At 39.8% G+C, this 24583-nt stretch overlaps 1 protein-coding gene across 2 annotated transcripts in view; it reads right to left on the bottom strand.

Annotated features, from left to right (window-relative positions):
• Positions 1-5196, bottom strand: part of NARS2 (asparaginyl-tRNA synthetase 2, mitochondrial) — a 128150-nt gene extending 122954 nt beyond the window's left edge. Inside the window, exons 1-3 of one of the 2 annotated variants that reach the window (XM_082749566.1) lie at positions 4662-5196; positions 923-1032; positions 7-127 (exon numbers count right to left, since the gene is read on the bottom strand). In XM_082749566.1, coding sequence (XP_082605692.1) covers positions 7-127; positions 923-1032; positions 4662-4802 — 372 coding nt within the window. In that variant the 5' untranslated portion in view covers positions 4803-5196. The remainder of the gene's footprint in view (positions 1-6; positions 128-922; positions 1033-4661) is intronic. The other variant, XM_082749567.1, reaches the window with a different exon arrangement.
• Between the last annotated feature and the right edge of the window lie 19387 nt (positions 5197-24583).

The raw sequence follows: 24583 nt of genomic DNA, 5'->3' as shown, positions 1-24583 counted from the left end.
GCATACCTTGGCATCGCAATTTCCAACAACTTCAATTTTTTCTGCCTTCAGTTCCACATTTTGCTTTTTGGATGGACTTTTCACCAGCTGCCCTTGAACTTCCACAGAACTCCCAAAAGCCAGTTCTCTACAGTAACCAAAACCCAGCATAGAAAAGGTATCATTATCTGGAAACCTTATTTTAATACAAAGCTTGCTATCAGAACATTCCAATATTTAATGACAGAGGTTTTACCCTTCTTTGGGCAGCAAATAATTGAGAGAGGCTGAAGCAAAGAATAGATACAGGGTATTATTACGTGAAGATGTTAGAAAAAGACAGGCCTCCATAAAAAATAAATAAATAAATAAATCTTACCATTTGCAATGACATGGATGGAATTAGAGGCTATTATGCTAAGTGAAATAAGTCAATCAGAGAAGACAATTATATGATTTCACTCATGCATGGAATTTAAGAAACAAATCAGGGGAGTATAGGGGAGTGAAGGGAAAAATAAAACAAGACAAAATCAGAGAGGGAGACAAACCCTAAGAGACTCTTAATCATAAGTAACAAACTAAGGATTGTTTAAGGGGATGGGGGTAAGGGCATGGGGTAACTGGGTGATATAAGAAGTACTGTATATTATTAAAGATCGATGAATCACTGACCCTTAAATCTGAAACTAATATTACGTTAATTAGCTGAATTTAAAGAGAAAAAAAAAAAAGAAAAAGAAAGGCCTGAGCTTGAAAGATCTTGATTCCAGATATTTGGACTTAAGCCTCAAAGCTCTGAAAAGTAGATTTGTTGAGAAAGATCACTCAGGGGGCAATATGAACACTGGATTAGAGAAATGGGGAACAGAGATGAAAGGGAAAAAAAAGGTTCTTTTGTTATTTAAAACAAAACAAAACAAAACAAAACAAAAAACCTCACCTACTGTCAAAGCTTGAATCTGCTACAACTTGAAGGCTTTCCAAAGATGATCCATCATTTATATGCAGGAACAATACTTCCTTCTGGGATCGGACTGAACGAATCCATCCCTAATAAAGAGTAATTTCTAAATGTGAGTGTAAAACACACAAACATTTTACATTTTCATTACACATGCACATGTAAGACTAAATGGAAAAAAAACAATGTCCTCAATCCTGTGTTAACAAATCAATCGCTTTTAGCTCACCGCTAAGCATATATAATTCAATGTGATTCTTATTGCAGTGAGATACAGCTTTGGCATCACACCTTTTTGTTTTGTTAATAAAACGCACCATTCTGAATAGATGCTTAATATTCCAGTAGGTGAAGAGCCTAATTCACATCATCAATTTCCCCAGTATTGGCTATTTCACGTATTTCTTCCTGCCCCTTGCTCCTTTTTGCCACCACAACAAATAACAGGACACATACTTTCGCCCTTGTCTCCTTTTATATAAAATTCCTAGAAGGGAGATTATGTATAGACTAGAAACATCTCCATTGGATTTTTGTTTCCCTTTTAGAATGTATCACACAAAGTTCTCAAACAGCTTTTCATTGTGAACATATATTAAGTTGTACATAAGCTTTCAAAGACACTCTGAATTCATATGACAGGTATGTGTGAATACAAATGAGAGGTATTCTAGTAGACCAGTACAACTAAAAACAGGTCTCAAAGATCACATCCAACTTAAATTTAACTAGCAAAGAAATGGGAATATTCTATCAGACACTGAAAAACGGTGAAACTGACAGTGTTTGATTAACTATCAGCCACGCTTGGGAAAAGGGAGATGATTCTACTTACAAAACTGTATTGGGGCACCTGGGTGGCTAAGTGGTGACCTCAGGGTCCTGGGATGAACCCCGCATTGGGCTCCCTGCTCAGCCGGGAGTCTCCTTCTCCCTCCCCCTCTGCTGTTTCCCCTGCTTGTGCTCTTGCTGGCAAATAAAATTAAAACAAAACAAAACGGTATTGACCCTTACTTGTGTTCCCCCATAACCTACAGACCTATTATATTAAAGCTCTTCTCTTACTTATTTGCATGTCCATAATACTTTCAAAGTTTAGGAACCATGCTTTAGTTGCTTTGAAGGCAATTGTCAAGCACAGAGTAGATAGTCCATTAATGTTTTTTAGTGAAAAAATATCTACCATGCACTGAAAATCTACTGTGAGAAGTGTTTTACTACCTTCATGTACTATCTCATCACTTCTTCACAACAACTCTGTGGTGTGAACCTTTCTTACAAGTGAAGAACCTGGGCTCAAAGAAGTTAAATAACTTACTGAAGATCACACTGCTTGTTAACATAAAGCCTGAATTTGAAACTTTTTTGGGGGCTACACTGAATAAAGTATACATTGCCTCAGTCTCCTATACAAGGCCTTTCACAATTGAGTGTGCCCATCTTTCTGGTTTCACATCCCCACGCTTCCCCGAAGGCAGCTGCTCTCTGGTCAGGTTCAATCAATAGTAATTCCTAAAGCACCACTGTCTTGCTTTTCACTTGTTAGTAAAAGGTAACAATTGTGAAGCACCATTTAAAAATGTGCTTCTGTTCTAAGCTCTTTTTTTTTTTTAAAGATTTTATTTATTTATTTGACAGAGAGAAATCACAAGTAGATGGAGAGGCAGGCAGAGAGAGAGAGGGAAGCAGGCTCCCTGCCAAGCAGAGAGCCCGATGTGGGACTCAATCCCAGGACCCTGAGATCATGACCTGAGCCGAAGGCTGCGGCTTAACCCACTGAGCCACCCAGGCGCCCCTGTTCTAAGCTCTTTATAAATATTTTACTACTTAGTCCTTATAAGAACTTAATGAAGTGAGTATTAGAGATGAAGAACATATTTAGGGAAGTGAGGATAATCTCTCTAAATAATTAACATCACAGTTCCCAAGTAATAGAGCTAGAATTCAAATACAGTTCTTAGTTCGAAGTTCAAGTTATTATCAAACTTCTCTAGAATGCTATCTCCCCCCCAACCCATGGTTCCTCTGCTTGAGGAACTCCTATCTTTCAGGACTCAAGTGAAATGTCACTTAATACAAGAAGTCTTCCTTGACCTCACATAATTAGGGACGTCCCTCTATATTTTCTCAAAATTTTTATACCACCAATACTGATCACATTGCCCCAATTACCAGCCTTAACCATTAGACCAGGGCTGACCCACAAAAATATAATGTGAGCCACATTATGTAATTCTGCATGTTTTAGTGGTCACACTAAAGTAAACAGGTAACATTAATTTTAATACTGTATTTAACCCAGTTATGCCCCCAAATATCAATGTGTAATCAATATATATATTGAGATATTTTATATTTTGTTCTCCAAAATTGGTGTGTATTTTACATTGACAGTTATCCTTCAGTTTAGACTAGCTGCATTTCAAAAGCTCAATGCCACAAATGGCAGGGAGTTACTAGCTTAGACTGCGTAGCACTAAAATGAAAGCCTTTAACATAAGCAGTAGCTTTTACCTTTGAATCTTTCTAGATTACCACTCCCAAGAGATCATTAAGGTATGTATGTCAAATAAAAGATGAATGGAGAAAGCTTTGGTTTGTATCATGGAAAAAATATGAAACCCAAAGAAATGCAGAGAGGTCACACTGCTAAAAATCAAGGATATCCAGGACGCCTGGGTGGCTCAGTGGGTTAAAGCCTCTGCCTTCGGCTCGGGTCATGATCCCAGGGTCCTGGGATTGAGCCCCGCATCCGGTGTTCTGCTCAGTGGGGAGCCTGCTTCCCCCTCTCTCTGCCTGCCTCTCTGCCTACTTGTGATCTCTCTCTGTCAAATAAATAAATAAAATCTTTTTTTAAAAAATCAAGGATATCCAAGGACAACAAGAATGACTTCATCAGTGTTTCAGCAACCTATAAAAAACGGTCAAACCACATTGTGTGGTCTACTCCCTTAAGGGAAAATCTTCTATATGGAGCTGTTGCAACTGATAATAACAAGAGAAATAAAAGCAGCCAACATTTGACGTGAGCCATTGTTCTAAATGTCTGAATACCTATCACCTCAATTAATCTTCAGGATTCTATGAGGTTAAGGCTATTAGATTCATTGCCATTAAGAAGGAAACAGGTATAAAACACATATGAGACATGCCCATAATTCATGAGCCACTTAGTGGCAGATCTGAACCTAGGCAGCCTAACTCCAGAGTTTCAAACTGCTACACTCTACTCTTTCTCCTAACGTATTAAACACACATTATACACAAACCCCCATTTTTAGGCCTTGGGGTGGTTAAAAGTTGGGGGGGGGGAGCCATTGTTTAGTCCAACGAGTATTTACTGTCCGACATGTGTGAATGCCAAGACAGTTTAAGACACGGTGTCATTTCTCAAGGAGCTAGCTCGAGGCAGGCACTATTAACTATGGATGTTCATTATGAAGGATAAAGGAAAAGAGGCTCGTACGTTTATGCTGCTGTATGACTAACAAGTTTACAGATAATGTCCCACCGGGAAAGCAAAGTTCCAGGACTTCACAGGCATCCCAACAGTTTTGCAAAGAGCAATGGTAGGCAAAGAAAGGAGAAAACTGTGAACGCACGCAGTTAACCACATTCTCTCCTTTTCCTGTCACTCCTCCTGACCAGGCAAGCCTAGTCGTGGAGATGCCATTTAAGTCATTGAAAAGAAAAGCCCACCCCCTTCCCGTACACCAACCTGAACCTTAACGTGCTCCCCAATCGTGTTCTGGGCCCCAAGGGCATCCCGCACGCTCAGTCTGCATGAAGGTTTGTGTCTCGGGCAGGGAGTGGAGGAACAGGAGCGCAGGGCTCGGACCAGGCACCGGGCCCCAAACATCGCACGGCCGCCCCAAGCCCTCCTCGGGAGCAGCCCCGATCCCGGAGGGTGCGGCCCTTGCCTAAGGTGAACCTCCCCCTCTCGACTGCTCCCCAATTATGGGCTGCAGTCCTGCACTCAGGCGCTCCACGCCCCCGACCTCGGCTGCTCCCTGTCCCTTCAGGGGCTCCAGCTTTGTCTCCACAGAACCTCCACTGCGCTTCCCTCTCTCGGGACTGGGCGGAGCGGAGACAATAGAGTCAGTGGCGTAAGCCCCAAAAAACTGCCCGCCGTGGCCAAGCGAGACACCTCACGGTCCCGCGTACTTTCCAAACCCACAGCCCAGACCGCCTCTCCCAGCTGAAGCAAGCGCGACAGCCGCCACTACGTTACACGCCAACGTCAACGTCATCACGCTACAAGGAGGATGAGAAGGAGCGTGCGCAGTTCTGACCCCAGTTTACGGAGAAGGCGGGCCAAAGGCAGGTGCAGGCGGCGTGGGGAGGGAGCGGGCCAGAAGCTCAGAAGGGGCGGAGCTAAGGCATTCGAGCTGTAGGCGTCCTTGCTGGGGCATACGGGGAGCACACCTGGGACAGCGCCTGCCTCAAAGGTCTTCATTTCTAAAGCTTCCAGCTGATGCTGAGGAACACTGAGAGGCAAGGAGTGACTGAAGCAGAAGGAAAGCCTCCAGGAGACTTCGGTGTTGAGAGGATTAGCCCGAGGATATCAGTCGTTCTTAAGTTATAGATCCTTGCTTACGTCACAGTTGTGTGGTATCACACTTCCAAACAGACAACTGCATAAAAGGGTGATCAGTTCCCTGGCGGAGCCCAACTCTAGGATGCCAGAGATAGATTGCTGGAGAAGGTAGCCCTCTAACTACTAAAGAGACCTTGTATATGCAAATCAGAGACAGCCGACAGATAATGTGAAGATGTTGGAAACTGGAGGGAATGTCGGCCATTGCCTGCTGGATTCTCCAAGTCTCTCTTTTTTTCCAACACAATTATCTGTATTTGTTTGAACTGGAAACAATAACCCTTTCAAATTTATCCACCACTTCCTCCTAAATTAAAAAAAAATTCTATAATTCACTGACAATTATGAAAAGGTTTCCATCCATTTGAAAGATAGAAGTAAGGGATAGCAACTTAAAGTTGTTGCTATTATTCATTTTACAGGTACAGGAACGTGGGCACAGAAAAGGGAAATGACTTGCTCAAGGATATACAATACATCCTATAAATGTGAGATTTAAACTTAGAAATTCCAGCTCCATGCACTAAACTATTAAGCTATACAGTGTCTCAGAGTGGGAAGTAAAATCACGGTCCCTTCCACCAAGAAGCTCATGGTCTAGACATGGGGAATGACAACAAAAGAGATTATTGCAATATAAAATTATAAATACACATAAATATATAAGCCAAATGGAGTGGTAGTCTAGAAAAGGAAATAAACTGAATTTTTGAGGAGTATCACAAATTTGCAATACTGGGGATGCCTGGGTGGCTCACTGGGTTAAAGCCTCTGCCTTCAGCTCGGATCGTGGTCCCAGGGTCCTGGGATCTAGCCCCCCATCGGGCTCTCTGCTCCACGGGGAGCCTACTTCCTCCTCTCTCTGCCTGCCTCTCTGCCTACTTGTAATCGTTGTCTGTCAAATGAATAAATAAAATCTTAAAAAAAAAGAAAGAAATGTGCAATACTGGGATATAAGAAAGAGTATTTCCTGCAAGGTGAACAGGAAAGGTTCCTAGGAGGGCAAATAGCCTGGAAGAATTGTAAAGTTGTTCTCAAGACATACTAAAAAATATCTGCCACAAAAACACCAGAGCTCTTAGCCACTTCTTGAACCTTTTGAAAAGAAGTATGGAGGGGTACCTGGCTGGCTCAGTAGGATCATGGGACTCTTGATCTTGGGGTCATGAGCTCGAGTTCCACATTGAGTATAGAGATTACTTAAGTAAAAATGTTAAAAATATGGAAATGTCCAAATACCATCAGAATTATGTAGCTGTGGGAGTTAAACAAACAAACAAAAAATAAGTATGGCTTTGGTGTATTGGCTACAAAATCTGGGAAGAATATGATCACAGCATTAATGTGTTTTTCAATTCATATCTCCCCTTTGACTATGCCTACCTTATCCAAGGGATGAAAAGTAGTGACCAATTGGCTCATTTCCTTCCCAGGCTGTTTTCCTGTTTTGCCTTCTTTCTCCACTCTTTTCCCCTCAATGTGTATTTTAAGAACTGTGGTCCTTACCATGGTGATCTTAACTTCCTCTCACCTACTGCTTGTCTAAGCCAAAAGGTGAATTCATTTTTTTAAAAAATATTTTATTTATTTATTTATTTGTTTGACAGAGAGAGAGAGACACAGTGAGAGAGGGAACACAAGCAGGGGGAGTGGGAGAGAGAGAAGCAAGCCTCCCACAGAGCAGGGAGCCCGATGCGGGGCTCAATCCCAGGACCCTGGGATCATGACCAGAGCTGAAGGCAGACACTTAACGACTGAGCCACCCAGGTGCCCCAAGGTGAATTCATTTCTAAGCAGGGGACCAGTGCCTACTAGTGTGATGAAGACAAGGGAAACAAGTGGGTGAAACTGAAAATTAGCAGTAGTTAATCAAAGGTGTATATAAATGTAGGTTGATTAGAGCATCTGTGTGTCTGGAACTAAGTTCAAACCCCTCCATGCATCTTCTGCTAGATCAAATCATGTTTTCTTATTTTTATTTTCATGTTGGAATGACACTGCCTTTTTTAGATTCATCACCTTCCAGAGAGTAACCAGAGTAATCTTACCACAGTTAATATATTACTATGTTGATAATAATGATTTCTAGTGCTGTAAAATACACCATGAGAGGAATTTTTCACATATTAACTCACTTAATCCTCACAATAACCCTTTGAAGTAGGGTTAGCGTCATCATCCCCAGTTTCCAAAGGAGAAACTGAAGCTTGGCGAGGTTTCCAGCTTGTACCAAGTTACACTGGCAGTCTGGCACCAGAATCCGTTCTCTTCCCCACTTGTTACTCCAGTGATTAAACTACTCTTCAGTTGTTCCCCATACAACACAAAGAGAACTTGCCTTCTTCAGCATGCCTACCAGTCTCTCTAAGATTCAGGGAGATCCCTGAGGTTCCCTGGAGTGAGGAACAGAAGTGAAACGTCCTCATTGTTACCTTTTATAATCCAAGTCCAGGCAATGAACACCATCAGCATTAGTTGTCAGCTTTAGAGGAAGTTTTAATCAGGCTCAGCATGACAGGTTTCAGCTTCACTTGCAAAGCTTCAGGGCTTCTGAAAGGGAAGCATTACTCTGATACTCCATTGGTCATAAAATACAACTCTGTGTTGAGGGTTTTCATTATGCTTGAATGCATTTGTGAAACTCTCAACACCCAAAACTTGATATCAAGGTCATGACCTCAAAACATAGAGGAACATGGTACCTGATGCAGAAATTATGGAGATTTTAGGTGTAGACAAGGAATGGATGAATAGCACAAAGGATCCTGGGTTTCTCTGAAGAGGCTGAAGTCGGTCAGTACAATTTAACTTGAAAAATGGAAAGGCGCAGGTACAAAACAGAACAAAAGTCACATGTGTAGTTTGGAACCTTCGGGAAAGTAGCTCATAATCTAGAAAGAAAAGCTGAGAAGTAAATGATCAATTAAAGGAAAAAGCACAGAAGAGCAGTAGTAACCAAGTGCTGGGGGAATAAGGCAATTTTCCTAGAGGAAGTGACATTTAAACTAAAGCCAGAGATTGAAAACCAGCCAGGATAAGAGGAATTATACATGCCGAGGAAAGTTGGCAACCTTCCATATCGTGATCCTGGTGAACTTATCCATGTCAGATATGTAAACTTAAGATTTATGCATTTTACTTACATATATCTCAACAAAAATATAAATTAAATACCAAAAACAGAGGAATCAAATCTGATACTAGAATTAGAGTATCTTCTTTCCCTGGTCAGTGCAAGAGACTTTTTTTTTAAATAGAACTTATGGACCATTTTCCTGCATATAGAAGAGTTCAGGAAATAATGCAACAAAACCTCATAGCTAACACCTAGGTTTGTCACATCAAATCTTAATATTTGTTTTGTCCTGTGTCCTTGAGATCTTTCTCTTTCCACCTCCTTTGTACTTCTCTGCAATCCCATTTCCCTCCTTTCCTCCTGGTTAGAGGTAACTAGTATTCAGTGTTTATCATTTCCTTCCATGTTTTTAGAGCTTCTACACACGCAATTCTCTCTATATATAATACACATTGTGTACATATTCAAATATGTATATATAATAGGCACATATCTATAGTCTCACATTGTTTTGCATATTTTAAAAATTTAAGTTAATGGCATCTTACTTAAATTATTCTCCAACTCAAATTTAGTTTTTCACAAATATCCATGTAGCTGCAGCTCATTCTTTATAATATTCTATTAAATGAATATATCACAATTCATTCATTCTCGTTCTGATAGTTATTTGGGCTGTTTTCAATGTTTTTGTGTTATAAACAGCAGTGGAGGACTTACCATGTAGTTAATGAAAAGTAAAACTCATACCCTTCAGCATCTCCCTTTCTCCGGCCCCTCCCCCCAGTGCTGGGTGCTGCTGGGAGTTGTAAAAGAAGAGGGCAAGAAATTGGGTCTCTTGTCTGATGACTCTGACTCACTCTGAAAAACACTTCTGGCTCTGTAGTTGGGTCTCATCCTTTCCCTGGTTTCTTCCTTTTGCTTTCAGGAGGCCCCCTGAGACTTGAATTTAATTTCTTATGCTATACTTCTACAACTACTACTATTAACCTTCTAATGTATTTTCAAACAGATCGTAACAAAACAGACCTGCAGTCCAAGCAACCTTCCAGATTTAGGGTGGAGGGAGCACCAGAGCACAATGGCTGGAGCATGACTCCAGGGGTGCAGAAAGAGCTTCATCCCCTGCTAACTCTCCTGGGGCACCAGGGCAATCGACACAGAATATTTTGTTCACACATTACATATGCAGTGCTTGTCTATCTGCAGGATAAATTCCTAGAAATAATATCAAAAATCTGTTTCAGAAATATCTTTCATATTGTTTCATGTATCCAGTTGCTCTCCTCATCCCCATTTTGAGATACTGACTGGTCCACTGTGGTTTTAGTGTCTATATGTTTGACAAAGACCTGGAAATTTTAGAAAATAAGCTTCTGTAATGCTCTGTGTCTATACTGCAGATGAAAGAAAACATACTTACTCCCAGGTGTGGTTAAGGTGTTTGGTTTTTTTTCTTATCACCCTTTAAAATTTAGAGTTAAGAGAGACTGGACACAGTCTGCTACTAGATAGGTTACTACAAATTTCTATTTTGTACTATTACTTCTTGAGTTGGATATTTGTTCATTGGTTGGCTCCTTGGTAAACGTTTGCATTTCTGAAATTGGGGTTCAAAGGAAATTGTAACATCCTCTGCAAATAGGTTAATATGTAAAGCACACAAATTTTTATGCCTTATTATTTGGGATAATTCGGCATGTAGAAATAGCCTGGGTTTTCACTGCTGAGAATAAAAGAAGATTTAAAAATGTTTTTTGTTATGATGCAAATAACAGAAAAATATATCAAAAATAAATGTGTAGTTAATGAATGCTTATAAAATGAATACCTATCTAACCATTCTCCAGATTGAGAAAAAGAACATTACCAGGACTCTTCTAGCCAACTTCCTTTCCCTTGGCAAGAACAACTTCCCTGTTCTCCTGATCATCTTGGTAATTTTTGCTTTTCTTTATAGTTTACCACCATCTCAGTATGTAGTCTATATATCATAGTATCTTCTGTTTTTGAACTTCATGTAACCCATACAGCATGGGTTATTTTGTGTATGATCTCTTTTGCTCAATGGTATTTTTGTGAGAATCCACTGTGCCATTGCCTATAACTAAAGCTTGTTCATTTTCATTGCCATCTGGTATCCCATTCTGTGACTATAACCCATTTATTTATCCATTATGTTGATGGATTTTGGGGTTGTTCCCAGTTTGGGGTTATTATGAGTAACACTGCAATGAATATTTTTGTATGTAATTTATTGTAAATGTGTATGTATTTAAGCTGGGAATAATATCCAGGAGTAAAATTGCTGTATCATAAGGTATACAAATTTCGGCTTTAGTAAATAGGGCCAGACTTTTCTCAGAGTATCACCAGCCACTTAGGGAAGGTGCCATTGCTTTACATTCTTGCCAACACTTGGTCTCATCAAACTTTTAAATGTAACCATATTGGTGGAGGTGTAGTAACCTCCCGTTGCAGTTTATCTTGCATCTCCCTTATTATTCTTCCTTACTGAGCATCTTTCAATGTTTATTTTCACTGTTTTTTTTTAAAGATGTATTTATTTATTTATTTGACAGAGAGAGAGAGAGAGATCACAGGTAGGAAGAGAGGCAGGCAGAGAGAGGAAGGGAAGCAGGCTCCCCGCTGAGAAAAGAGCCCAATGTGGGGTTCGATCCCAGGACCCTGAGATCATGACCTGAGCGGAAAGCAGAGGCTTAACCCACTTAGACACCCAGGAGCCCCCTGGGTTTTCTTCTTTAGTGAATTCACTTAATCTTTTGCTTGTTTTTCTACTGAGTTGTCTTTTTTGTAATTTATTTTCCAACTAATCTACATAAATTCTTACAAATATAATTTAGATATAAGCTCTTCTCAGTTATAAGCATTGCAAATATCTTCACTCTGTGGGTTGCTTTACCCTGGTGTATTATGAGGAAATGGTTGAGTGATAGCAAATCTTGACATCATTTGATCCTTTGCTTAGAAATAGTGTCTAGTTTTTGAAGAAAGTTATTGACACTCAAAATTGTCCTTTTGATTTATTTGGACAATGTAAGGACAACATCTTTTGTCATTTCCTTTACTATTCTTCTTTAAAAATGTTTTTTTCCTATTCAAATATTTATTTTTTTATGCCCTCCTCCCCTTTTGGCTACATGGTTAATGGCCTTTTCTACACATCTCTATGTGGTAATCTTCAAGGAACAATCTTAAGACTTGCAACTTCACTTTAAACTGTTAGAAGCTGATTCTGGCTGTGTGCAAATATTTCTGTGTATAATCAACCCCTAAGATTTCACACCAGAAAAACAGATAACTCAGAAAAGGAAATTTACAGTAGGAGACAACATAATCTGAGCTAATCCTCCTATACTCATATTTTCTCTTTGATCACATAGAACTTCACAGAATTAAGTTAGCTTTTCAATATTTCTTTAATGCCCACACAGCTTCACGATGAGCACTCCTTCTTGCCTGGGAACATTTTTCATACCTGAACTTACATTTGTACCTACATTATTGCAACATTTTCCACTGTTGAAGTGAGAGTGAAAAGAATGGGCAATTCCCTCTGCCAAAGTTTCCAAAAATGCTACATGTGAAGAAGAAATGTTTCCAAAAAGTCAAACTCCACAAATGTGTAGGTTTTTTTTTTTTTTTTTTCTTCACAGAGAGGTGACTTATCATGGGCAGTTTTGGTTTATAACCAAAAATAAAAAGCAGATGGGCTTTGGGTCCATTTTACTACGTTTTAAAAATCTTCTACAGTGGTACATCCCCTAATTGCCTGCACCTTGAGAAGACCACTCCCCCTGCCTCACCCTTGGTGTGCCACTGATATTTAAGCCTTACATTTTCTATAGACTTCTGAGAAATACTTTTTTTTTAATTTATTTTTTAAATTTATTTGACAGACAGAGATCACAAGTAGGCAGAGAGGCAGGCAGAGAGAGAGAGGAAGGGAAGCAGACTCCCTGCTGAGCAGAGAGCCCGATGGGGGGCTGGATCCCAGGACCCTAGGACCATGACCTGAGCCAAAAGCAGAGGCTTTAACCCACTGAGCCACCCAGGTGCCCCAAGAAATACTTTTTCATTTCAGGAAGTTCACTGCTGTTTCTGAGGGATTACTACCCTCCCACCCCAGTATATATAATGTCATGAAGAATGAGTGATATCTTTGGAAAAGAATAACCTCAGCTTAAACATATGTAAATTGTAACTGAAGAGAATTTTTTCCCTTATGACAAAGAGTCAGGAAGAGACATTTTTCTGGAATGCATAGGAGCATCAGCACTCACCATTGGTCTAAAATGAACAGGCAATTATGAAAGAACTTAAAGACACAAAAAGGAGATGGGCTTATGCCCTGGTTTTTCAAACGGGAAACAAAAAAAATATTGATGACCTAGTAAACTGTTTTGAACTCCTTACCAAAGGGGCTTATAAGAGGTGTGTTAAAACAAGGACAGCAAGTGGATTGTACTTCAAGCATAGAAATGTTTGAACATTCAGGGACCTGGATATTTCCTTTCATAGATTTCCAGCAGAACTTCCTCAAGTTCCACCACTGCCTGTGAACAGCAATAAGAAGACTGGCTGATAATGTAACTTGCCTTGAAAACTGATATACCTTCCTCTTTTCAGGGTTTACTTTCAGAATCATGTACATTGAGAGATATAAAAACATAAAATTTTAATTTCCAATATATTTGATTAAACAACTTAACATTCCTTACTAGAGTATAATATGCATTATAAAGGTATATAGGTGTGTATATATTTTTAATATATATGTGTATATATTCTTTTTTTTTTTAAAGATTTTATTTATTTATTTGAGAGAGAGAGACAGTGAGAGAGAGCATGAGGGAGAAGGTCAGAGGGAGAAGCAGACTCCCCATGGAGCTGGGAGCCCGATGCGGGACTCGATCCCGGGACTCCAGGATCATGACCTGAGGTGAAAGCAGTCGTTCAACCGAGCCACCCAGGCGCCCCATATATGTGTATATATTCTTAAAGAGTTTGTATGGACACACACATTAACCACAGGTTACCTTAAAAAGCTATTGATTCAGGGCATCTGGGTGGCTCAGTGGTTAAACATCCAATTCTTGATTTTGACTCAGGTCAGGATATCAGGGTTCCGGGATAGAGCCTCACATTGGATTCTGTGCTCAGTGTGAAGTCTGCTTGTCTTTTTTCCTCTCTTCCTCCCCCTGCTCACATTCTCTTTCTCTCAAATAAATAAATAAATAAATAAATACATATATAAATAAAATCTAAACACAAAAAAGCTGTTGATACAATCCCCGCTTAAAAAATGTGTAGTACATGCACCCAAATGTTTATGCAGCAATGTCCACAATAGCCAAATTATGGAAAGAACCTAGATGTCCATCAACAGATGAATGGATAAAGAATATGTGGTGTATATATACAATGGAATACTATGCAGTCATCAAAAGAAATGAAATCTTGCCATTTGTGATGACGTGGATGGAACTAGAGGGTATTATGCTTAGCGAAATAAGTCAATTGGAGAAAGACAACTATCATATGATCTCCCTGATAAGAGGAAGTGGAGATGCAATGTGGGGGGCTTGGGGAGTAGGAAAAGAATAAATGAAACAAGATGGGATCAGCAGGGAGACAAAGAACAAGAGACTCTTAATGTCACAAAACAAAGTGAGGGTAGCTGGGGGCTAGGGTAGTTGGTGGGGATATGGACATTGGGGAGGGTATGTGCTATGGTGAGTGCTGTAAAGTGTGTAAACCTGGTGATTCACAGACCTGTACCCCTGGGGCTAATAATACATTATATGTTTATAAAAAAAATTAAAAATAATAAAAAAATAAAAGTGTGTAATATTTGGGATGCCTGGTTGGCTCACTTGGTAAAGTATGCAACCCTTGATCTTAGGGTTGTAGGTTCAAGCCCCACATCAGGTGTGGCATTTACTTAAAAAAATAGTTAATATTTATCAATTTGGCCAGAGCCCTGTAAAATTACATAGTTTAGTTTACATTTCCTAGTGACTGATTGTAGTTGCCAGTCTCTAAAATGGCCCCAATGATCCTTGCCTCTTTTGTAGAGTCCTCTCTACATTAGTGACACAAGATTAGCCCATATAACCGAAACAATGTAGCAGATGTCTTATTGTGAGACTTCTGAAGATAGGTCATAAAAAACACTGACCCTTCTGGCTTCTTCTCTTGGATCAGTGGCTCTGGGGGCTGCCAGATACCATGTCGTAAAGATACTCAACTAGCCCTATAAAGATGCCCACATGCCAAGGACCTAAGGCATCTTGCCAGTAGTTAGCACTACTGTATTACTGTATAGAATAGATATAATCTTTTTGTTGTTTATCTAGAGAACCCTGAGTGAGTTAGTGAGTTAATTAGTGAGTGAATATGTGAATTATTATGTGTGAATTATTATTATGTGTGAATTATGTGTGAATTATTATATGTGAATTATTATTATGATTATGGAGCCTGAGAAGACCCACAGTCTGTTGTCTTCAAGCTGGAGACCAAAGACCAGTGGTATAGTTTGAAAGCTTAAGAGCCAGAGAACCTATGGTACCAGATACCAGTCCTAGTCTGAAGTCCAAGTCTGAAGGCCTGAAGAGCAGGAGCACAGAGGCAGAAGATTGATATCCAAGCTCATTTAGTCAGGCAAAGAGGCAATTCAGCCTTCCTCTGCCTTTTTGTCCTATTCAAGCCCTGAATGGATTGAATAATGCCCACCCATGCTGGTGACAACCATTTGCTTCTCTTAGTCCACAAGTATAAATGTTAATCCCTTCTGCTATAAAATAATCAATACTGGGGATGTAACATACAGCACGATGACTGTATTTAACAATATTATATAGTGTATTTGAAAGTAGCTAAGAGAATAAACCTTAAAAGTTCTCATCACAAGACAAAAATTGTAACTATGGCTGATGATGGATATTGTAATTATTTTGCACAATGTATATTCACCAAACCATTACGTTGTACACCTAGAACTGATACAATGTTATATGTCAATTATGTCTTTATTTTAAAAGATTGATTAAAAAATGTTAATTCAACCCATAAGGTAACCAAATGTAATACATTGGCAATAAAAAATATTCTTAAAAACAAAACAGAAAAGAAATCCAGGTTAACAATCATGGTCCTTTCCTCATTAGAAAACCAGCAGAACCTGAAAGCACTGCTTACTATGCACTCCCCTTTCTGTACCAAAAAACAAATCGCAATAAATGAACTTTCATTCCACCTAGAGGCTAGACTTTCCCACAGTATGGGAGAAGATATTCACAAATGACACTATAGACTAAGGGCTAATATCCAAGATCTAAAAAGAACTCCTCAAACTTAACACTAAAAAATCATATAAATCACTAAGAACCAGCAAAGTGGACTGAGTAGAGGCCCAGTCAGGAGAGAAAAAAAAAGATCAAGAAAGTATAGTGTTCTTGGAAGCCAAATAAAGAAAGCATTTTCATAAGGAGTGAGTAACTAACCATGTCAAAAGCCACAGATAGATCAGGTCAGATGGAAACTGAAAAATGACCATTGGATTTAGAAATATGGAGTCTTTGGTGACATTGACAGGCTATGCAAATAGAGTGGAGGTGGCAAAACCTGATTGGAGCCACCAATAGAAATAGGGCTCCTTGGAGAAATGATCAGTTCCAGGACGGAGGCAGAAAATACAAATATTGGGATGGCTTATTGTGCCAGAAAGCAAGGAAGTTATCAAACAGTGATAAGGTCTTGTCCAAAGAATACAGAAAACAACTTTAAGGGGTTCCCAAAGCTGGGACACTTTGTGCATCAAAAATAACATCTGCAATTTTTGGAAACACATCAAATGCATAAACCTCTAAGAAATCATAAATATCATATATAATAAAAAATAAAATTAAAAAACAAAACAACCCCAAAGCCCTTTTGATCACCTCTGGAGATTATTAGGACACCAATTCATTATTCTGAAAATTGGTAAATAAGAAGAAATATAGAAGCAATTGTCCTGACTTTCCTGAACTGTGTTTCAGGGTAATCAGATTATTATTAAGGGAAAAGTTATTCTGTATTGAAGAATTCCAACTAAAAAATGCTAAGGGAATTATAATAACCATTTTATAATCTCTAATGAGATATCTAAACAGTAATCATCAATGGCTCGTAAAACAATTAGGAAAAATATTGGTAGGGAACTTTGTAAAGAATGGATCAGGCTGACTCTTCTCAAATCACTGGTTAACCCTAATATCATGAAAAATGTGACAATGAGAACTTCTAAGCCTCCTGATACCATGTGGTAGGAAATACCTGCAAACAGAGAATACTATGTGAAGCACTACTTACAAATATAAACAAATAAATAAGACTTAAATTTGATTCAGTCTTTTTCTTAAGGTTTACTTATTTGAGAGAGAGTGAGAGAAATATCTTGGGCAAGGGGATGGCGGCAGATGGAAAAAAATCTCAGGCAGACTCCCTGCTGAGTGGGAAGCCCGATGCAGGGCTCAATCTCATGACCCTGAGATCATGACCTGAGCGGAAATCAAGAGTCCAACGTGTAACTGACTGAGCCACCGAGGTTCCCCTAATTGAGTCTTTAGGTCAGGGGTAAGCAAACTTGTTCTACAAAAAGCCACATAGTAAATATTTTAGGCTTTGCAGGTCATAGTCTTTATTGTATATTGTTTTCCTTGTTTATTTGTTCTTAAAACACTTTAGAAATACAAATGATCATTTTTAGCTTTTGGGAATTACAGAAAGAGGCTATGGGCTCAATTTGGCCTGCTGGCCATAGGTTGCCAATCAATCTTTGCTCTAAAGAACATGTTAGTTTCTAGGAAATATGGGAATCAGAGGAACAAATGAAATAAAACCATAAGGAAGAAATGAGCCTAATACAGAATTTTATACATTTTGTAGGGCAAATCCACCAGTTTCTCTGACAGTTAAAAGCATTAAAAAAGAAGAGAGTACATAATAGATTAAAGGAAAATTAAGAGACATATCACTTAAATGCAATATATACATACTTGTTTGGATCCTGATTCAAGCAAGTCAATTGGAAGAAGATATATATGGGTAGGGGAAGAGAGGGAGATTTAAACAGGAAAAAGGTATTATTTTTTGAAAGACTTTGTATAAGATGAGTATAATTTCTTTCTTAAATGTTTTTTAGAATTCACTAGTGTAGCCATGTGGATATAGAACTCTCTGCATGAGAAGGTTTCAAATGACAACTTTAGTACACTTAAATAGATGTTATACAGATTTTCTATTTCTTCCTATGTCAATTTTTTTAGGTTCTATTTTTAAAGAAGTTGTTCTGTCTCTCCAGTTTTGGGGGCAGCAGTTTGTCTTGTGACTTCAAATCTCTGATGGATCTTAGGAGAGCTATTGATTCTCCAATTATTCAGCTTTTTTCTTGTTGTGAGGACAGGAGTGAGGATACCTAAGTTCCTTACTTGCTGGATCGGGAACCAAAAGGGAAAGATCTGAGGGAACAAACTGCTGTGGGAAAGAGAGAAGGGAGTCCTGGGTGTGATAGGTAGAGTAGTGAGGGGGGCGGGGTGAGTCGATGCAGGGCTGGGCTTCCCTGAGAGCACAGTGAGTGCTTCACTTGCAGTACTGGGAGAAGGTAGAGTACCTGGGACACACACAGGTTGGTGGGTACATATGGCAGCTAGCACAGGTCCTCTTTCCTTTGCCTCTATTTCCTAATGAAATAGGAGGCAAGGTCTTCTGATGAGGGAAAGAGAGAGGAAGGGAAGGAGAGGGAGAGGAGGAGGTGGAATAGGTATCAGAGTTTTGAAAAGACAGAAAAGAATATGAGATAATCATTTAGGAGACTGGGGAAATGGACAGACTGGAGAAAGATGGGCGGATTGCCAGGCAGAACTAGAGCCCACGTGAGCATCTTGGTCATACTTTTGTCTTGTGTTTTTTTTTCTTTTTAATTTATTTATTTCCTTGAGAGAGACACAGCAAGAGAGGGAACACTTGTGCAGGGGAGAGGGAGAGGGAGAAGCAGGCCTCCTGCGAACAGGGAGCCCAATGTGGGGCTCGATCCCAGGACCCTGGGATCACAACCTGAGCCAACGGCAGACACTTAACAACTGAGCCACCCAGGCTCCACTTGGGCATACTTTTGAAGTGATGTCCCTAGTCTCAGGAAGCATGATAAATCTGTGATGGTAAGTCTACTAGCATCTTTCAGTGTCTGCTTTCCCTCTTTAATAGAAGCCCCACTGTTTCACGTACACAGACCGCCATTATAAAGACATTTGCTAGCTTCCCTTGAAGGTGGGCATGGTCATATAGCCAGGTAACTAGCTTCTGGAAAACAGAATATAACAGAATTGGTTTCTACATCTTCTGGGAAGACTCACTGAAGGGAGGGTCCATCAGCGACACTTGGTTGGGGGGGGGTGGTGACAGAAATAATAAAAGAGGAGAAGGCATGAAATACTTTTCTAGGAGAGTAGAAGAATACAGTAGGGGAATACATTATGATTGCTTGGCAGTGTTGGGGGTTCTAGTGGGGGTTAGCAGCCATAAAGTAAGCACTATAGGACACCCTATCTTATATGTGCAGATATCAAGACTTAGAGAGATTAAGACTCAATTCCCAAAACTCACAAGGATTAAATCATGGTGACAAAAATCAGGCTACTATATTTTCTTGGCACCTTTCCCTATATTTTGGCATAGACACTTGATGTTGCTGCCTGCCTGGGAAGCAGGCCATGTGTCCACGCATCAGTAAGGAAAATACCTGATCCCTGGGTTAGCACACACAACGTGACTGCCTTACTATTGCAGACCCTGCTGAAGCCACAGTGCAGTTAGCCACTCTTCTGGATCACCTGCTACATGCTGTGTAAAGTGCTCAGAACTGAGGTACAAGAGGAGAAGGGAGACAACTAACACTCCTATGTAGGTTTCTTGTGTGCCTGTCATGTGGTCATGTGCTAGAGGATAAATATACATTTTAAATTACTTTTTACTGGGGCACCTGGGTGGCTCAGCGGTTAAGTGTCTGCCTTCAGCTCAGATTATGATCCTGGGGTCCTGGGATGGAGCTCCACATCGAGCTCCCTGCTCAGTGGGGGGCTTGCTTCTCCCTCTGCCGCTCCCCCTACTCATGCTTGTGCTTGCTCTCACACTCTCTCAAATAAATAAAATCTTTAAAAATTATTTTTTAGAGATTTATTTGAGAGAGAGAGAGAGAGAGAAAGAGCAAGCATGGTTGGGGAGGGACAGAAAGAGAGGGAGGGAAAGTTCTCAGTAAACTCCACGCTGAGCACAGGACCTGACTTGGGGCTGGATTCCACACCCCAAGATCATGACTTCAGCTGAAACCGAGAGTTGTATGCTCAAAAGACTGAACCACCCAGGCACCCTGAAAAATTACTTATTGAGTACCTACCATGTGCTGAGCCAGGTTCTTTTGTAGGTTTTGACTGATACAATGGTAAACTCTTCTGGAAACTCATTCTGCCAGATCCTATCCCCTGCCCTCGTACTGATTCACCAAGGGGTTCTGTCTCCTGGAATGGTGAGTCCAGTGCATAGTGATGAAAAGGAAGGAAGTCATATTTTCCAGTGTTAAACTTTGATAGTCCTTGTACTGATTCCTATCTAGTTTCTAAGCCTGGTTCTTTAGCCTTCCTATTCATTTTGAGAGTTCCATGATCATTCTAATAAACTCCTTTTTTCTTTAATTTTTTAAAAAAATTTCAGATTATTTCAGAGTAGTATAGAATGACAAGAACAGTTCAAATAACTCTCATGCCCTTTACTTGGATTAATTAATTATAAATATTTTGCATATTTACTTTATTGCATTCTGTATGTTATGCATATTACGTATATGATATATGTATAATTTTTTCCCAAACCATTTCAGAGTTGCAGGCATTGTGCTCCTTTATCCCAAATCCTATATTGTTTATTTCCTAAGAGCAAGGATCTTCTTGTATATAATCACAATATAATGATCAAATTCAGGAAATATAAAATTAACTAACACTATTTGATAATATACATTTTTCAGATTTTACTAATTGTCCCCAAAATGTCATTTTTTAAAAAAGATTTTATTTATTTATTTGGCAGAGAAAGAGATCACAAGTAGGCAGAGAGGTGGGGTGGTGGGGCGGCAGGGCAGGGGCGGTGGGGGAAGCAGGCTCCCTGCTGAGCAGAGAGCTCAATTCCATGTGGGGCTTGATCCCAGGACCTTGAGATCATGATCTGAGCCAAAGCAGAGGCTTAACCCACTGAGCCACCCAGGCACCCCAACATAGGTTTTTTGGTTTGTTTTTTTTTTTAATTAGCAAGAGTTTAACTCTGTTGCTCACAACCAATCTTAATGATATAGTTTCTTCCTGTTGTTTACGACCAAAGAATCTTGATAATAGAGTCAGTGATTTAATTTATTTAATCCTAATACACTCTTTTTTTTCCCCCCTAATATACTCTTGTAGGTAGGTATTAAAATCCCTGTTTTACCGATCAGCATTCTTAGGCTTGGAGAAGTTAAGAAACTTGCTCATGATGACACAGTAAGTTCTAGAGCCAGGTTTTAAATCCAAATCCTTTAAATTCCCAAGTCTCTGCTCATTCCATCGCAGGTATTAGTAAACCACAATCTCTTACTCAAAGATCTTACAGGCTAGGGTGGGAGAGAGACAGATAAACAAATCATCAGAATAGACGGCAGTAAATCCGAACCATGGAAGTATGTACAAGGTGGAGATGGAGCACAATGAACTTACTTTAAATAAGCAAGACATACGGCCAGGGCTTCAACAGCAGTAGGAGAAAAGAGAACTAGTTTTCTTCCTTGATGCCAACTAGGAATTTATAGATTGTCTGTCTACTGCCCAAAGCATGATTAATATCAATGCTGATCTGCTAACGTCCAACATATGCTCAGGAAGGTCCGCATTTAGTTGGCTAACATTGTTAACTTTGACATCTGCTAATGCAACGCTACTTCCTGAATGTTAGGGACCCAAGCAGTTCCTACATCATTTCAATTCTTTGGTGGCCTGGACTAAAGTCGACATTATCCAGTCTGACATTTGGTTGTAACACTGCAAAGATCCTAATCTTTAAGCTTGCTAAAAATCTGCCCTGTTTAGTTTGATAGTTTTAAAATATTGACATTATGAAGGGAGTTCTGAAGGTAAAAGGGTGGTGATCTGTTCAAGAAATCTAGAGCTCTTTCCCTTCTCTTTTTGTAAAAAGTCAAATGAAAAGCAAGTATCAGGCAGGAGGAAAAATAGAACTACAAAATCAAAGCAAATAGCATCTTCCTTTTTGTGGCTCCAGTTCAGAACATGGTGACAAAAAGAAAATATACAAAGGTCAGCAGTTCGGCCAGTATCCAGGGAACTGAAGCTTGGAGTCATTATGAGGATTGTTAGAGTAACATGAAGGTGTTAGCAAATCAATTCACCCATGAGCTCCATCAAGGAGCTGAGCATTTGCTGGGGTCCCCCAGAGGGACCTGGACAGCAGCTGAAGGGCAAGAACTCGACAAGCATGCAGTGATAAGATCTGTTATTGATGAGAGTATTTAATTTGTATTTAGTAGATTTTCTTTTAATACTTAACTTTCATGTTAAAGTGCTCATAAATTGCTTGTTTAAGTGGGGGTTCAAGTAATGTTGAGTTGGATTAAGCTGAAAGTGGATGAGAAGACTGTTCTACACCGATTTATGTTATTGGTGGCTCATGGGACACATTCTCATTTCTCTCAGCCGAAGCCATCCTAAGCAGTGACAATGGAAGACCAGCCACCAGCAATCTAAAGGCCACGTACAGGGATTGACTGAGTTAGTAAATGTCTACTGAACAGTTATTGTCACCAGAACTTGTCTTAGACAAGTTCTTTGTCTCTATTTCCAAGGAGCTATTGACAAGGCTGCCCACAGTTAGGACTGCCAGCTGTCTATTGTGACATCCCCTCTCTCAGTTCACCCATGGGTTGCAAAATCTGAGATCACAGAATATCAGCCTCATACTAAACCATGGACATCATTTTCTTTATCACTCTGCTTGGCAGGAACACCCCTAATTCAGCTTCAAGGATGGGGCGTACCCTCCTTTTTAAAGCTCTCCTTAGGTGACAGTGACTTCACTGGGTGATCGGGTCACAACTCACTGTGCGACATTCCTTCCACAGAAGAATGATGTCAATGCAATGGTAAGAGTAACCATTACTTACTGTGCATGTGGTATGTGCTGGTTCCTGGGAAAGATACTCCTATTTCATCTCAATGAAAACTCATATTTCTGTAAATCCATTTTTCCCAATTTATATTTGGGAAAACAGAGGATCAAGAATTTAAGTGGCTTGCCCAAGCTCACATATCTAGTAGGTGGAAGATATTTCATCCCAGGGTTGTCTGACCCCAGAAGGCACGTTTCCACTTCACCAAATTGCAGCATTCTTCCTCCTTATTTACGGTAGGTATAGTCAGTCCATGTCCCCAGTGTACTCCCTGATCATCTTATTAAGAGTGTGTGAATGGGGGCTCTGAAAGTGGATGCCAGCTGCTGGGTAGTGTGCATGGGCGTAGCCCAGAAAGGAGGAAGGCTAGGAGGGAAGAGTCCAGTTTCAGATCCCAAAGAATCAAGTGTGATACACACATATCATCCCCATCACTTTCCCATTAAACTTGCAGAGAGATAGGTTGATTTTTTTTTTTTTTAAAGATTCTTTATTTGAGAGAGAGAGTCAGCGATAGCAACAGAGACAGCTAGAAAGAGCACAGGTGGGGAAGAGAGGGAGAATCCTGGGCCCAATCCCAGGACTGCGGGATCATGACCGAGCCGAAGACAGGGGCTTAACTGACTGAGCCACCCAGGTCCTACTATAGGTTGATTTCTTGACGCTGGAATAACTCATACCTTTTCTAGATTTCTCTTTCTTAATTTTGGGATGTCCCTGTCCTCAAGGGTGACTTCAAAAATAGCAAACAGCCCTGAACCAGCTCCAAAATTGGCAACAGAAACATGAGCCCTGGTTAATTCACTGAGGCCAGAGGTTTAAGAACATGGACTTGTCAAATTAACCTTGAATCCTGACACTGCTACTTACCAGCTGTGTGGTCTTGGGCAAGTTACTTAACTTCGCTGTGCTTCAAATCCCTCAACTGACTTTGAGTCAGAACATGATGATGATGGCATATATATATATATTTTTTAATTCAAAGACCTTTAATGAGTTATCATTGATACACGGAAAACTACATATATTTAAAATATGTGACTGACAATGTAACATATCTATACAACCATGAAACTCTTGTCACAGGTCAAGATAAAGAATCATCACCCGTGAAATTTTTGTTGTGATGTTCTACACTTCCTTTTGCATTCTTTTCCATCTACGCTCCCATCATACTGCTCACGACCAAGTAGCCACTGATTTGAGAAGCTAAGATCTACTGAAGAATTGATCCTTTTATCATTCTGTAATGCCCCATTTATTCCTGATAATTTCCCTTGCTCTGAAGTCTGCTTTGTCTGAAATTAACATAGCTACTTCAGTTTCCTTTTGATTAGTATCTGCCTGGTATGTCCTTCCCTATCCCTTTATTTTTAATCCATGCCCTTTATATTTAAAGTGAGTTTCTGTAGACAACATATTCCTTGGACTTAAAAAAAAAAAAAACAAATTCTGATAGGTCGTCTCTTATTTAATGCATTTGGAACATTTAAATTAAAATCATTATACTTGTGGGGTACCTGAATGGCTCAGTGGGTTAAGTGTCTGCCATTGGCCCAGGTCATGATCCTGGGGCCCTGGGATCTGGGCCTGCATCAGGCTCCCTTAAAAAAAAAAGTGATTATAGTTGGACTAATATCTACCATATTTATAACTACCATTTGTTTTTCTCCTTCATTTATCTTTTACTCTTAC

The sequence above is a fragment of the Mustela nivalis genome (assembly GCF_964662115.1).
Source record: "Mustela nivalis genome assembly, chromosome: 9".
NCBI lineage: Eukaryota > Metazoa > Chordata > Mammalia > Carnivora > Mustelidae > Mustela > Mustela nivalis.
This window is presented reverse-complemented; position numbering and strand designations above follow the sequence as displayed.